Below are 16,419 nucleotides of genomic sequence, written 5' to 3'. Positions count from 1 at the left end.
ATCGTCTATCACAGAATTATTCAATTGGTAATGACCAATACACAATCTCGTTAATGGTATATGTACTATCCCCGGGCTAAAAAGTTTCTTTATACGAATAAAATTCACTCTTATCATTTTCTATAATTAGGGTTTCCAAGCATACCTGCGCTTTTCTCCTTTTCAGTAGCCGATAACACATCTGTATCTTAGGCTCTTGTTTGCCTACCTAGGATCTATTGGTATTTGCATTTCTAGTGGCATCTATGTTGACTTGAGGCTGCAGCAATCGTCCACCGTTTTGGAGTGCCCATTTGCAGCAATACTAGCAGCAGACTCTTATTTACCGTTCCCTGCACATGTGAAGGTCACCTCTCGATCTATTCCCTTCGCTTTTATCCAAAGTATTTTGACATTTCTAGTAGGATTTTCACATGTATTTTACAAATATCTCTCAGAATGTGAGAGAACTATAAAACCATCTTAAGAGTATGCTCTGATTCTTCATCTTATAGTAAAACCATCTACGCTCGGTGATGAATTACGTAAATCTTATCTTGCATATGTGATTACTTTTATTACTTTGAAGTGTAGGTTTAATACATACACACATGATTATGCTCCTTACAAAAAAATAAATGTTATAAGATTTGTATTTCATTTAATGAAGATTGGTATGGAAGCAAGAAATATAATTTTTTTTGGGAAAAGTTGCTTTCAGTTTTGTTAAACAACAAGCACCAAAGTCATACAAGAATCAGATTCTCAAATAGTAGACCAAGGTTGGGGAAAACCATTACCTTATTTGTATCTTTATGTTTTTTTGTTCATTTTTAATTTGTGAGATACAACAATCTTTGCTTGCAAGGAATATCTTATATATAACCTTTTGATGGACCCATGCTTTGAGGGATAGGTATAGATATTTCGTTTTCCTTATCTAATTTTCTCATTATTATACTCTTAATAACAAAATCTTAAAATTGTGAAAAAATATATTCTTATTATTTTTTTGGATGGAGAAAAATGTATTATTTTTCATAGTTTGTTGGTTAAGCAATTGGGTGAAAAGGGTAATTATCACTAAGAAGTTTTTAAAGGGAATAATCGATATAATTTTTTTTTCTGTCTTCTTAATTCTAATTTAGATGGCAATTTGTTCATAATATAGTAAGAATAGATAATAAGATGTTCTGTGATGAAATGTAAATTCTGAAAATTCTACAAAAGTCACCTCTAAAATTAGAGAAACTTCTTCAAGCTGATATGTTGGTTGAGCCAAATTAGTTTTTTTTTTTGTTTTTTTTCGGTTGAGTCTTGCGTAATCCAGTTCTTTTTTTTTAAAAAAAAATAATAATAATCATAGAGTGGTAATGAAGCAATTTATGCTATTAGGATAAGATTAATGTATCAAAAATAAATATTAAATGATTAAAAAGATTGGTTATATTATTGCATGTGAAATGAAATCTCAACCATTTAAGAAGTGAGTCCAAAACATGTTATAAAAGTGAGAAAATGATTTGTATATGTTTTATAGGAAAAGAAATGATTTGTATAATTCTTTGGGGTTAATAGAAATATTAAACCTATTGTGTACTAAGGAGTGCTTGTGGCATGCGAGTTTTATTAAATATATTAATCATTTGTCTTTCATTGTCATGTGAACATAGATCCTCTCAAGATCTCATGGCACAACAAAATTTTTTTTTTTTCCCAAACGAAAAAAACTAGCTTTTATGTTCAACTAATAATGAGAGTTGGAAGTAATTATGTTTTTAGACTTGTGGGATACGAAATCATAATCTCATTTTTATAAATTTTGCCTCTATGATGTGTTCAACCATATTCCTTTGCAAATTTTAATATTTATACATGTATTGTGTTTGGGTTGGACAAGTGCAAGGACCACGAAGCTAAAAGAAATATTTGGGACCAAGGTGATATAGCCTAAGGATTGAGATTTGAATTCAATTAGATACTTAATTCGAATCGATAAAACTTTACAGGTAGGAGAGAAACGATATTGGTAGGTAAAATCAGAGGAAAAGTCAGCAGTGGTGGAGCTGGAGGAAGCGGTACGCTCATTGTGGGGAGAAGAGAAGGTCCTAAGGATCCTGTGGACTGTGGTCAGAGGCTGAGAAACTGATTCCTAGTCAGAGTTTCATTTGAGAGAGAACTCAATTGAGAAAAAATTTCTTCCACACTCAAAATGTGAGTGAAAGATGTATATTAATATTATTACAATTTGATATTTAAATTTAAATCACACCTTGTTTATAATCAAACTCTACAACTTGTTGTCACTTTAACCATAACTCAAACTCTTTTGATCGAGTTGAGATAAGATCAATTGAAGATAGAATTAGTTACGGTGAATTTGAATTTGAATTTAGAGGTTTATCCTTACATGCACCAAATTCTGTAATTTATTCAATATTGTTGTAGTAGTTGTCTTTTAAATGGTTGAGCTAGGTTTGGGCCTGGGCCATGGCTAATAGGAATTTTATCTGCAACACTACACAACTTGGGCTTCCCAAACCCAACCCAACCCAACCCAACCCACCCTAGTTCTTCGCTAATTAATAATTAACCAGCTAATGTTGCTTTCGTTAAGAACCAAACTATGGATTAGTGTTGTTACAAGGTCGATGGGTGAAAGTAATTTATTATAAGTCCACAGTTGAATCATGGCCTTTGTTGTCTATTACCTAACAACTATTAGAGTTGAGTACAACCAAGTTTTAAATAAACTTTTCATGGGCTTTCAGACCTAGCCCACTTGACACTCAATGGTTGGGCTAGGTTTGGGCCGGGTTTGGGCCTAGTGCGTGGCTAATTGGGATTTTTCTGCAACACTGCACAACTTGGGCTATTGTGATTCAAAAATACTTATGATTTTTTTCTTTCACTTTTATTCAAGAAACAAGTGGTTTGCGACTCATGATCATCATCTTACAAAATGGTGGAACCAAATGTGGAAACTTCCAATCCATCCAAAATTTAAAGTATTTTTTTGGCGTGTTATAAATCCAGGTCTCCCGGTCCATGCACACATATCAAAATGGAAGCAAAGCCAAGTTGATTGCGTAATATGCGGGAGGGAAGAAGAAACAACGTGGTACCTTTTCATTTCATGCGAATGGGGAAAGCGAATCCACATAGCAGGCCCGTTGGGACTACGGACAGAAAGCTGGAGAGACACGTCTTTCTTGAACTGGTGCCAAAAGATGTGTCTACTTTTAACAAAGGAAAAAATCAGATGGTTTATGTGAACTTTCATAATCTCGTGCTTCTTTATTTGGAAAGAGAGGAATAATAAACTTTTTTATTTAAATACACCTAACCCGTTTATGGTGCTAGGGAAAATCCAGAAATGGATAAAAGACTTAAAGCTGCAGACAGAGGGAGAAAACATCAACTTATTTGTTCCCTTCAATAATACAGATTATATTAAAAGAGGAGAAAATTGGTGTACAAAAATACAACAAACTAACAAGAATATTATTCTATGTGTAGGGTTTCTTAATCAGCAAATAGGAGCGGTTGGATGGAGCACTGGAGCGTGCAGAGAAGGACATTTAACGTCCGTCAATTTAGGAAGAGGAAACGAAAACGGGATCTTGGAGAATATGCTAAGAGGTCTGCAACAGGAGATCGAAAGCGCAGACAAGAGTGGGTTTAGAGTGGATGAAATTTGGACAAACAATTCTAACATCGCAGATATCCTACCATGGCCTTCAAGGAAAAAATGGACTCTTCGGGAACTGCCAATTATACTAGAGTTGGCAACAGTGACAAAAAGGTTGGAATACAAACCTTTCACAAGCCCAGTGTTCCAGAGGTATTTTGAGGAGTATGTCAGAACGGTAGCAACCTTACAAGATGATTGTAAAAGAACTATTTTCAATATCTGTAACTGTTTTTTGACGTAATATTAATGTAATTTCTTTTTTCCTATAAAAAAAAAAACCTAAGAGAAAACATAAGAAGGTCAAAGATTACTTAAAAAAAAATTTGAACATTTCTGTAAGGAAAAATTATATATACATCCCATGTGTTTGTAATCAATTTCAATTACTATTCCTAGAAAAAAATCAAATATAAATGTCCGGATATTTGTAATTGATTTTTTTAAAGGTAATAGATGTAATTAATTGCAAATACAGGAAGTCTATATACAATTTGCCATTTCTATAATTATATATGAAATGAAATAGAAATTAGATTTAGATACTAGATCATCATCCATGTCATCTTTGAAATCACATCAATGACGTTTTTCAAAGCTTTGAATAATATATTATCTTTTTAATAGGTTCTTTTTTCTTCTCCAAATTAAAATCTTACATATCATGACTTCATTGCTTATGATTGAGTTTGTTTTTTGGTCTAAGTTTATGATTGAGTCTTCACTTTATACGTCTTCAACATTTCTCATAAATAAATTTCAACATAAATTTTCATTGAAAAGAATAAGATAGAAGAACAATTCCAAAGTAGACTAAAATGTAAGGTAGAAAGTTATTTTGGGTATGTATAACATATGATTACAATATTCTATTCTATGAATTTGTTGATGGCTTAATTAGGGGAATTTTATTAGGAATCACATTAAAAGATTTAGATTAAATTAAATTAAAAAAATATTCTATCTTTTAAATCTTACCTCAACTTTGGATGTATTATATGTCTTTCATTAAGAGAAAAATAGATGTCAGAAATGGACTTGATAAAAATTCCTTAATTAAGTGGCATTCTCTATGGTTTATGTGTTGCTTAAAATCTACTGGTCAAACGTAAATTAAAGCTGGTAGGTACATTATTTGGTCGTGGTTAGATGAAAATTTTCATTCTTAGAACTAACAAATAATTGGTTTTTCCTATTAGGGCTGCTCAAGAATTGCAAACCAAGACTAATCTTCATTTGATAATATAAATAACTAAAAAAATACATCTTTAATTGTTTTTCACAATTAGGGCTGCTCAAGAGCGAAGACTAATCTTCATATGATTATATAAACAACTGAAAAATTATATCTTTCAAGTTAAACTCATAAAATGAAAATTAACAACTGATACAAGGGGAGATTCTAACCCATATCATACATGAATCCACATGAGAAAACTACAATAAATAAAAACTAAGAGGATTGGGTTGCCTTGACCCATCATCCGGCCATCCTTATCGACTAAAAAAGAATTTTCTTGATGGATACCTACCCACCCACATAGAGAGAAACCTTCCATAAAGTCTAAGGCAGAAAAATGTGATGATATAAATGTTCCATAGGAGATAAGCAAGTTATCCTATGATCATGGACAATAAATCATGTGATTATCATGATAAACTAGTTTTTTTTTTTTTTTTTTTTTTTTACTGTATTTTTCTTGGGTGTTTTTGACTCTTGAATTATTTTTGACCACTCTCAGATATATTGTGGGTCATGTTCATAATTTCAAGCTTTTAGAATGACTAGTTCTGGGCTCTAAATTGTTTGCTGGTCATATTCTTTTTTTTTTTACTTAGAGTCTTTTGACCTTTGTAGTAGAATTTTCATATGTATTTTACAAATATCTTTCAAAATATGAGAAGAAAATAAAACAATATAGGACTATAGTCTGATTTTGTACCTTATAGTAAAACCATGTATGCTCAATGATGAGCGTTGAAAGCGTAAATATCTTTTATATGCGATTATTTCTATAACTTTGAAGTGTAGGTTTATGAACACATACACAGGAGATGATTACCAAAATAAGAAGAAAAAAAAAAAGATTTATAAGATTTGTGTTTCATTTACAGAAAATTGACATGAAAACAAGAAATATGATTTTTTTTCTTTGGGAAGTTCAAAGTTGCTTCAATTTTGTTAAACCACAAGCATCAGTCATATCAGATTCTCAAACTGTAGACCAATGTTTTGAAAAAACCGTTACTTTATTTGTATCTTTATGGTTTTTCATTTTTAATTTTTGAAAAACAACGAGATTACATGCAAGGAATATCTTATTAGCTTTTGATGGAACCATACTTTGAGGTGGGTAGAGATATTTTGAGTTTTTTTTTTCTATCTAACATTTTTAATAAGAAGAATTTGAGTTATGGTTAAAGTATCAATAAGTTGTAGAGTTTGATTGTTAAACAAGTTGCAATTCAAATTTAAATATTTTAATTGTAATGCAAATAATATTAAATATATATTTCTCACTCACGAATTTGAATGTGAAATGATTTGTATAATTTTATAGGGTTAATAGAAATGTTAAGTTTTATTTGTTTACTAAGGAGTGCTTGTAACATGCGGGTTTTATCAAATATATTAACCATTGTCAATCATTCTCATGTAAGATCTTATGAAGATCTCATCATTCTTATAAATTTTGCCAATACGATGTGTTCAACCATTTTCTTGTAAACATGACACAAGTGCCAATCTTCATATACATTTATATATGTGAAAGGACCATGAACTAAACATGTATTTGGGACCAATGTGATAATGTCTATAGCCTAAGGATTGAGATTTGACTTCACCTAGATACTCAATAGATACCACTTTGAATGATTTTTTTTTAAAGAGAAGGACATTAAACTTTCAAATAATTCATTTGAGACTCTTCATAGTGCATTTGGGCTTGATACTAAACTCCGGAATGTAACAAAACTATTTTAGGAATGTAACTTAAGGAATTAGGTCAAAAACGATCAAACTGTTTCAACTGAATTAGCAGTCATATCCATATTACACTCATTTGGCTAATTGGGATTTTTTTTCTTCCTTCTTTTCTTTCTTTACTCAAAGACTAAGAGAGAACAAAAGACGGTCAAAGAATACTACTAAAAATAGAACATTTCTAAAATTATATATCAAATGAAATAGAAACTAGATTCATATCATCCATGTCGTCTTCAAGATGACATCAATGAAGCTTTTCATGAGCATCAATAATATTATTATTTTTCAATAATTTTTTCTTTCTTTCTTTCTTTTTTAAGATTGAAGTCAATATATATCATCTCATGACTTCTGTGGTTACTGACTGGGTTTTCCTTTTTGTGGTGAGCTTACGACTAAAATTTCATTTTATACTTGGTCAACATTCCTCATAAGTAATAAAAAATATATAAATTTTCATTGAAAAGGATAACGTAGAAGAACAATTCCAAAATAGGCTATAATTAACGTGTGATTTCCATGCCTATATAATATTTCATTGTATGACTTTGTTGACAGTTTAATTAGGTATGGCATGCATCTTGATCTATGGTTAACCCGGTTCTTAGAATCTGCTACAAAAATATAAATTAAAGTTGGTAGCTAGGAAAATTGATAAGGTCGTAAGCAAAGACTAATCTTCATTTTATTATATAAAGAATTTAAAAAAATTATATATCTTTAATTGTTTTCTACCACTGGGGCTGCTTAAGAAAACTATTCTTCATTTGATTATATAAACAACTAAAAAAAAATATATATTTTTCAAGTACTTAACTCATAAAATTTAAATTGACAACTGATACAAGTGGAGATTCTAACCAATATCATACATGAGTTTCACATGTAAAAATATAACAAATATGAATTAAACGGATTGGATTGCATTGACCCATTTGGCCATCCTTAATCCTTATCAAGATTTGGAAAACCACAAGGAAAGAAGGTAGAAGAGATCGAGAAGGAGAAAGAGAGAGAGAGGCAATTCAATGGTGGGTTCGACTTCAGGGCTGCACATTTGTGCTGGGAACGATTTGTTTTTTAAAAGTATGAAAACACACTTTTTGAAAATAGACGGTCGAGATTCACCGTTCTGCAGGTGCTGCGCAATAATTAGGCAACACCCAAGTATCTTCCAAGATAGAAAATGTAGAACTTTGTTAATGGGGTCCATTGTTGGATTCCTTTGCCTCTATAAATTCCCATATGCATTTCCAATAGAGCACAATCCATTTCATTCACTGATCATCATATCTTTCTTCCTTATTGGAACATTGGCTTGTCTCTGAATTTGCATTCGAGTTTACCCCACAACATCCCATAATTCAAAGCTCTCTCTATATTTGATCTCTCTCTCTATCTCTCTTTGTCTTTCGTACGTACTGCTTTTCTTCTTCTTGTGTAAGGGTTTGTTCGGCAAGATGTGGCACAGGTCTCATGGTGAGAAAGGTGAGAAAAACAATATGAAGAAGATCAAAGGATCTGTAGTACTGATGAAGAAGAATGTTTTGGACTTAAACGATATAAATGCATCGTTGATCGACCGGATCTCTGAGTTCTTCGGAAAAGGCGTTTCACTGCAACTCATCAGTTCTACTCATGGCGACCACGGTTTGTTCTTCATTCTTATAATCTCAACCCAAGTCCAGTTCCCTTTTCACATATCCACAGAGTGTAACAAGATGATCCCTCATGGCATTAGTCAATAACCTTGCACCCTCCATTGAATTGGCTTTGATATTGATTTATTTGTTTGCAGAAAATGGAATGGGAGCAAAGCTTGGAAAACCAGCATTCTTGGAGGAATGGGTTACAAAAATATCACCTTTGATCGCTGGTTCAACTACTTACAACGTCACATTTGATTGGGAAGAAGACATGGGAATACCAGGAGCTTTCATAATCAAGAACATGCATCACAACGAGTTCTATCTCAAGACTGTCACAATTGAAGATATACCTGGAAAGGGTCGTGTCGATTTTCCCTGCAATTCCTGGGTTTACCCAGCTGAACGTTACAACCATGATCGTATTTTTTTCGCTAACACGGTATATATAAACCATCTCATTACAATATTTTTCTTTGACATAACCCTTATATAAATATTTATCTGTTGGTTTTTTTTCTCTTCCTTTTGGGGTAAATGATTAACTTATCATTAAAATGGGTCAAATTGTTTTTTTTTTTTAAAATGCACAAGACAGTCTAGTGCACCGTTTGATTGGAATCTGGGTTCATCTCGGCCACTGGTTGCATCTCTTGGTTTAAAGCAACGAGTCACCCAAGATTCCGATCCAATAAGCCTAGGACAGTCCTATGTACTAGAGGTGAAAAACGAAAGCGAAGTCCTAAAACGAGAGTAATTGAAGAGTGCGTCTACCCAAAAAAAAGAATGAAGTGTGGGTTGGATATGAGTCCAGATCAGTAGATCACCTCCCTTATGGTTTATGACCAAACAAATAGTGGAGGCTTGTAAGGGAAAAATTATAAAAGAAATTTAGAGGTGGGGGCTCGTAGGGGAATTTGTGGTCACAAGTTAAGCATCGGAGAAGCACATTTGTGCTCTCCGCTAGGGGTAGGTGATCTGTACACGTTAGGTAGAGATTTGTGCTGCTTTCAGACCTTTTGACCACACAATAGGAGGGGGCAACCTTCGAGTTTTGAAAAGGAAAAATTAGAGGCGGTCCCCCTCCTAATGTGTAATGCATGCAAATCCTCTGCATCTAAACAAGGCATATATGTATACATATATAGGTCCAGTTGCTAGATGCCCTACTCGTCGTAGTAGCTGGGTTGGATGTTTGCACCATGGACAAGGCATCTAGTGGTTTTTTCAAAGCATAGACCTCTATGACCATGCTTTCTATAGACTAATGTGTACCTCAAAGGATCTCTACTCATGCGTGATGTAGAATTGTGAGGAAAACATAGCCTCTATTTTTCAAAATAGAGAATTCGGATTTGCAATTGAAAAACACTCGTATTATTGAATTGAAACCCAGTTCATCCGGCTTAGTTCAGTTTCAGATTTCGTATTTGATTTTGGTTTTGTTTTAACATCCTTAGCTTGAAGTTCTTAATGAATATGGTTTTTTTTGGTTGTAGACCTACTTGCCAAATGAGACACCTGAGTCTCTACGTGAGTACAGAGAACTAGAGCTTGTGAATCTAAGAGGAAATGGAAAAGGAGAGCTCAAGGAATGGGATAGAGTCTATGACTATGCTTTCTATAACGATCTGGCTGACCCTGATAAGGGAACTGAATATGCTCGCCCTGTTCTTGGCGGTTCAACAGAATACCCTTACCCACGTAGGGGAAGAACTGGTCGTAAACCTTCAAACACAGGTTAATAATTTGTTAATTATTCTTAATCTTTTCCTTAATGGTACCCTAAAATAACTGAATTTTACTAACCCAGTATCATTTTAACAGATACTAACACTGAGAGCAGATTGCCATTGGTAATGAGTTTGGACATATATGTTCCAAGAGACGAACGATTTGGTCACTTAAAGATGTCAGATTTCCTTGCTTATTCCCTGAAAGCTGTAGTTCAGCTCTTGCTTCCAGAACTAAAAGATTTATTTGATAACACCCCTAATGAGTTTGAAACCTTCCAAGATGTGCTAAAACTCTATGAAGAAGGAATCAAGCTCCCTAATGGCTCAAAACTAAACAAAGACGTCAACAAAATCCCCTTGGAGCTACTAAAGGAACTCATCCCCTCGGATGGTGATGGAATCCTCAAGTACCCAATGCCCCAAGTGATAAAAGGTATTCATCTTGTTACTACTTCAAAAAAGTTAATAGACTGCAGGGAGAGAGAAATGCCAAATCTTGATTATGTTTTAATTCTGTGATATTGTTAATGAAATGCAGAGGAAGAATTTGCTTGGAGAACAGATGAAGAGTTTGCGCGAGAAATGGTTGCTGGGGTGAACCCTGTTTGCATCCGCCGTCTTGAAGTAATGAACAGAAAACACTTACCAGTGTCTTTTAATAGTTATAGCATTTCATCAACAATTTTTTTTATTCTGGTTTCTCATGAAAACTCTTCGTAATGCTAACTTGCAGAAGTTTCCCCCAGCTAGCAAGCTCGATCCCAATGTATATGGTAACCAGACCAGTTCAATTACCCATGAGCATATTGAGGAGAAGCTAAATGGTTTAACAGTAGATGAGGTTTGTTCGTCTTGATCATCTTATTTAGTCAAAACAATGTTTTAGCTCTAAGTATGAGGATCATAATAGAAAGGTGATTAATTTTCATGTAGGCAATTGAGAAGAACAAACTCTTCATATTGGATCATCATGATACACTAATGCCATATCTGAGGCGTATAAACTCCACTGCCACAAAGACTTATGCAAGCAGAACACTACTCTTCTTGAAAGATGATGGGACATTGAAGCCGCTAGCAATTGAGTTGAGTCTGCCACATCCAGATGGTGACCAATATGGTGCCATCAGTAAGGTTTTCACCCCAGCTGAGCAAGGTGTTGAGGCTTCAGTGTGGCAACTAGCCAAAGCTTATGTGTCTGTGAATGACTCTGGTGTTCATCAACTCATCAGTCACTGGTAAGCTTGCATATTGCATGATAAAATGCTTCACATCCAGAAATTGGTGACAAGACCCCAACCAATATCAGAAGATCTCAATTAACATTTCTCTAATTGGTTACAGGTTACATACGCATGCTGTGATCGAGCCATTTGTGATTGCAATGAACAGGCAATTAAGTGTGCTTCATCCAATCCATAAGCTCTTACAACCTCACTGTAGGGATACCATGAACATTAATGCCTTGGCTAGGCAAATCCTCATCAATGCTGGTGGAGTTTTGGAGCTTACTGTTTTCCCAGCAAAATTTTCAATGGAAATGTCGGCCGTGGTATACAAGAACTGGGTTTTCACTGAGCAATCACTCCCTGCAGATCTCATCAAGAGGTGAAAATGATACATACATAGAAACCACAAAGCATGATATCCTCAAATCCCTTTCTCTCTCTTTCTTTGATATATATATTGAAATTAGATTGTAACATTTGCAATTTATACAGGGGGGTGGCAGTTCCAGATTCAAACAGTCCTCATGGTCTCAAACTTTTGATTGAGGACTACCCTTTTGCAGTAGATGGCCTTGAGATTTGGTCAGCCATTGAATCTTGGGTCCATGATTACTGCTCTTTCTACTACCCCAAGGATGAGATGCTTCAAAATGACCATGAACTCCAGTCTTGGTGGGCAGAGCTCCGTGATGTAGGCCATGGTGATAAGAAGGATGAGCCATGGTGGCCCAAGATGCAAACACTTGATGAGTTAACACAAACATGCACCACCATTATATGGATAGCTTCAGCCCTCCATGCAGCTGTTAATTTTGGACAGTATCCTTATGCAGGTTATCTCCCAAATCGGCCAACCATAAGCCGTCGCTTCATGCCTGAACCAGGTTCTCTGGAGTATGCTGAGCTCGAATCTGACCCCGATTTAGCATTCCTGAGAACAATTACAAGCCAGCTCCAAACCCTCTTAGGTATGTCCCTGATAGAGATTTTGTCCACACATTCCTCTGATGAAGTATACCTAGGGCAAAGAGACACTCCAAACTGGACAACAGATGAAGCACCACTGCAAGCTTTTGAAAATTTTGGAAAGAAGTTAGTAAATATTGAAAATAGGATCATAGAAATGAACAATGATCAAGGGTTGAAGAATAGAATAGGCCCTGTTAAGATGCCTTACACATTGCTCTATCCAGACACTTCCAACTATACTGGTGTTGGTGGGTTAACTGGAAGAGGAATACCTAATAGTGTCTCTATCTAAGACTGAACCAACTGTTGTGGTTGTCAAGTACTGAAATCTGCAGTTTTCTGACTTCCTTGATTCAAGAATGGTAGAATGATTTTTTTATGTAATAGGGTTATGGGTATCATACAATATTTGTGTAATAAATTCTATTTGTATGGTTATGGGAACTATACAATATGTGTAATAAATTCTATTTGTTTCTAACACAAGTTGCTTCAATTCACAGTTTAGTAAAATATTCGACAAGGGTTCAGACAGAATCTGAATCCCTTTGAATTTAACTTCCAAAAAATTTATGTTTGAAGTGTTCATGAACAATTCGGGTTAAAAAATAATAAAAATTTCAGGCTCTAAAGAGTTGGACCTTGAGAGTAGTTTGTTCAATAATACAGGGATGAAATAATTGGATTTGAAAAAGTAAGAATCTTTATAAAATTCTAATAAAAATAAAATTTTAAAATATTCAAGAAATTGCACTGATTTTGTATTCATAGAGTTTGTAATTAAATTTAAATTAATTTAAATATCATAGTTTCCTAGTAGTAGGTTTTCTAAACAAAAAATTGAATTGATGAGACATTAAATATTTGATATATTCATCTTTAAATTGAATATGTGACTTCTAGGTGACCACGAAGAACCTTGCCATTAAACCAAGGTTCTCTAATCTAACTTACCAACTATTCTTAAAAATCAATATAAATACAAAAAATATTTAAATTGCAATTGACAATTGCCTAAAATTAATCTAAATTTTCTATTTTTCTTCTTTATCTGAAACTTCTGATATTTATATTTTATTGAAGGCATATGCCATTACTTAAGAAGAAGTCATATGCATTTTCGGTCATGATTCACGAGGATTGGTTTAAGTCAAATACTATTATTGACAAAAATATTCCTACACCTTGGAATGAAATTCAACCAAATTAGTAATTATCTACTTCAATATAACAACTTCATTAAAATTGCATAAAGTCTAATAAACTTGAATAGTTAGTCATAATGCACCGTTGAATTTTTTAACCAAACAAGCAGCCAATATATAGAGGAATAACTCAAAAAAAAAGGCATAGACATAGACCAGAAGCATGGCAGGCTGACTTAAATGACATAAAACTATAGCAGCTTTCCTATTCCTATTCACATCTTGATTATTTTTCTTATAAACTTAGTGGAATAGAAATCTTAAATAAATGCTTAAACGGAAATCAATAATATAATTACTTGTCTTCATAATTTATATTATGTATCTTGTGATTAGATATGCGGTGGATATGACTTTAAGTGGCAATTCGTGATCATCACGTTGCTTCAATTTTTGCAAAGGATTGAATGAATTCTTGCTTTGTGGCTTTGTTGATGAGAGAACCTCAAGAATACTACACACTTGGCTTCTGTGATTCGAAAATACTTAGTGATGATTTTTCTGGTTTTTTTTTTTAACTCAAAGAATAAAAGAGAACATAAGAAGGTCAAAGATTACTACATTGAACTAGAATATTCATGGAATTATATATCAAATGAAATAGAAACTAGATCAAGAGGCTAGATTCATGATGCATGTAATCTTTAAGATCACATCAATGACACTTTTGACTGCTATTAATAATATATTATTCTTTTTTTTTCTTCAGAAATTGAAATAGATGTCGTGACTTCTTTGCCTATGACGAGTTTTCAGTTTACATGTGTTCAACACTTCTCACAAGTAAATTTCGAAATATTTTCATTAGAAACGATAAAATAGAAGGACAATTTCAAAGTAGACTAAAATGTAACACAGAAGACTATTTGGTTACGAAATATCTATGTCTAATATACTATTGTATATAAGTTTGTTGACGGCTTAATTAATTCGGTGGCATTCATCTCTATGACTTACATGATTGTTAGAATCTACTGGTGAAGTGTAAAATGAAGTTGGTAATTAACATTGATTGGGTCATGGTCAAGTGAAAGAATTCATTCTTAGAATTAATATAATAATTGGGTTTTGAACCATTAGGGCTGCTTAAGAACAGTAAACAAAGACTAATTAATCTTCACTTGTGATATAACCAACTGAAAAGTGTACATTTTGAAACCAAAATAAGTAAATGTTTATCTTCTGAAACCTGTACCCAAGATGATGAGACGAGCAGATAGAGTCATTAAGTCAAAATCACTTTTCTATAGTTAGAGCTTACAACCAATCATTTATAACTAGAAATATTATATATTAAATAAAAAAAAAACTAATTTTAGAGTTTTGGTTTTTTTTTCCTTTTTTTTTTTAATATTTTTTTAATATTTTTTTTTTTTGTTTCAAAAAAATTGGAACCTCCATGTCCAAAGTGATTTTAATCTTTCATGGTAAGTTATTTTTTCTTCTAGAAATTAAAATCAATGTCATGACTTCTTTACTTGCGACTACCTTACGATTGAGTTTTCACGTTATACATCTTCGACATTTCTGATAAATAAATTTCAACACAAACTATCATTGGAAAGGATAAGATAGTTTCCATTTATCCAGAACAATTCCAAAGTAGATTAAATGTAAAAATTATAGGAAACAAAAAGTTATTATTTTTTTTTTGGCCAAACACAGAAAAGGAAATGCATTCAAAGAAACAAGTTGGGGAAATCCTCCCAGCAGGAACATAGTACAAAGGATCAAGACCTTTAGGTGGTTGCATCCACCAAACTTTCGACATGCCTAAACTACGGGCCCCCCTAGCCAAGAAATCAGCTTCAATATTCTCTGTTCTAGAAATATGCAAGACAAGACAACACAGTTGTCAAATCTCAACAAAGAGGTCTTAATAAGCTGAAGTAAGTTAGAACAATACCAATCTAAAGTACTAGAATGATCATGTAGACTAGAGACAACGGCTTGAAAATCAGAGAAGAGCTTGATATTCATGATCCCTATAGAAGAGGCCACTTGAATGATGTCATATATCGCTTCCAGCTCCACTTGCTGTGTACAGATAAAGCCCAACCTGATTTCATGTGAGCAGCTATAAAAGACCTAGAAGAAGTCTTTATAATCCCTCCACAACCACTACGAGAAGTTGACGAATCCCAAGAACCATCTGAGAAAATGTGAAAGAAATTTGTGTCATCAATATCTATCATATGCGTATTCAACGGATTAAATAGAAGACTTGAAGCATGCAGCATTTGAGATTCAATCACTCATGTTGCGGCCGATGAAGAAATAGTCTCAAAAAAATGGCCATGAATACCCTACAACAAACCATTTAGTGACCATAAAAACATACTTAAGTTAGGTGTAAGCCCGTCAAACCAATAAACGTTTCTTGCCTTCCAAATTAACCAAGCTACTGCACTCCAAATAGAATGCACCCAATCTAAATTACCATTAGTCCGATAGAAGGATTCAATAAAGTTCCACCAGTCCACAATGTCATGGCCGTGAAATAAATCTGTATCCAAACGAAGAGTGAGACACCTTCCAACAAAGTTTTACAAAAGGACAATGAAATAAAAGATGAACAATCGATTCATGGGCACATTTGCAATAAAAACACAACGGAGTGTAGCAACCACCTCTTAAAAACAAATTTAAATTTGTAGGAAGAACATTATGTCCCAATTTCCAAATAAATTGCTTAATCTTAGGCAATGTATGAACTTTCCACAGGGAAGTCCAAAAGGATAAAGAGTCTGAGCTGGTTCCTCTGGAAACAAAAAGTTATAGAATATGTATAACGTATGATTTCTATGTCCAGTATACCATTGGATGAATTTGTTGACGACTTAACTAGGTGACATTACTCTACATTGCTTATGTGGTTGTTAGGTTAGGATCTACTAGGGAAATGTAAATTGAACTTGGTAGGAACATTAATTGTGTCATGATCAAATGAGGGGATTCGTTCTTAGAACTAATAT

At 33.6% G+C, this 16,419-nt stretch overlaps 1 protein-coding gene across 1 annotated transcript; it reads left to right on the top strand.

The window, feature by feature from the left end:
* The first annotated feature begins 7,939 nt into the window (after positions 1 to 7,939).
* On the top strand, positions 7,940 to 12,792 carry LOC149003460 (putative linoleate 9S-lipoxygenase 5). The gene is made up of 9 exons (XM_089136200.1): positions 7,940 to 8,309; positions 8,458 to 8,747; positions 9,805 to 10,045; positions 10,133 to 10,474; positions 10,580 to 10,665; positions 10,775 to 10,882; positions 10,975 to 11,279; positions 11,386 to 11,649; positions 11,763 to 12,792. Exons 1-9 carry the CDS (start codon positions 8,120 to 8,122, stop codon positions 12,529 to 12,531), a joined length of 2,595 nt encoding a protein of 864 aa, XP_088992326.1. The 5' UTR covers positions 7,940 to 8,119; the 3' UTR covers positions 12,532 to 12,792.
* The last annotated feature ends 3,627 nt before the right edge of the window (positions 12,793 to 16,419 follow it).

This window comes from Hakea prostrata, chromosome 10 (genome assembly GCF_041222555.1).
Source record: "Hakea prostrata isolate BN-2017 chromosome 10, UWA_Hpros_2, whole genome shotgun sequence".
NCBI lineage: Eukaryota > Viridiplantae > Streptophyta > Magnoliopsida > Proteales > Proteaceae > Hakea > Hakea prostrata.
This window is presented reverse-complemented; position numbering and strand designations above follow the sequence as displayed.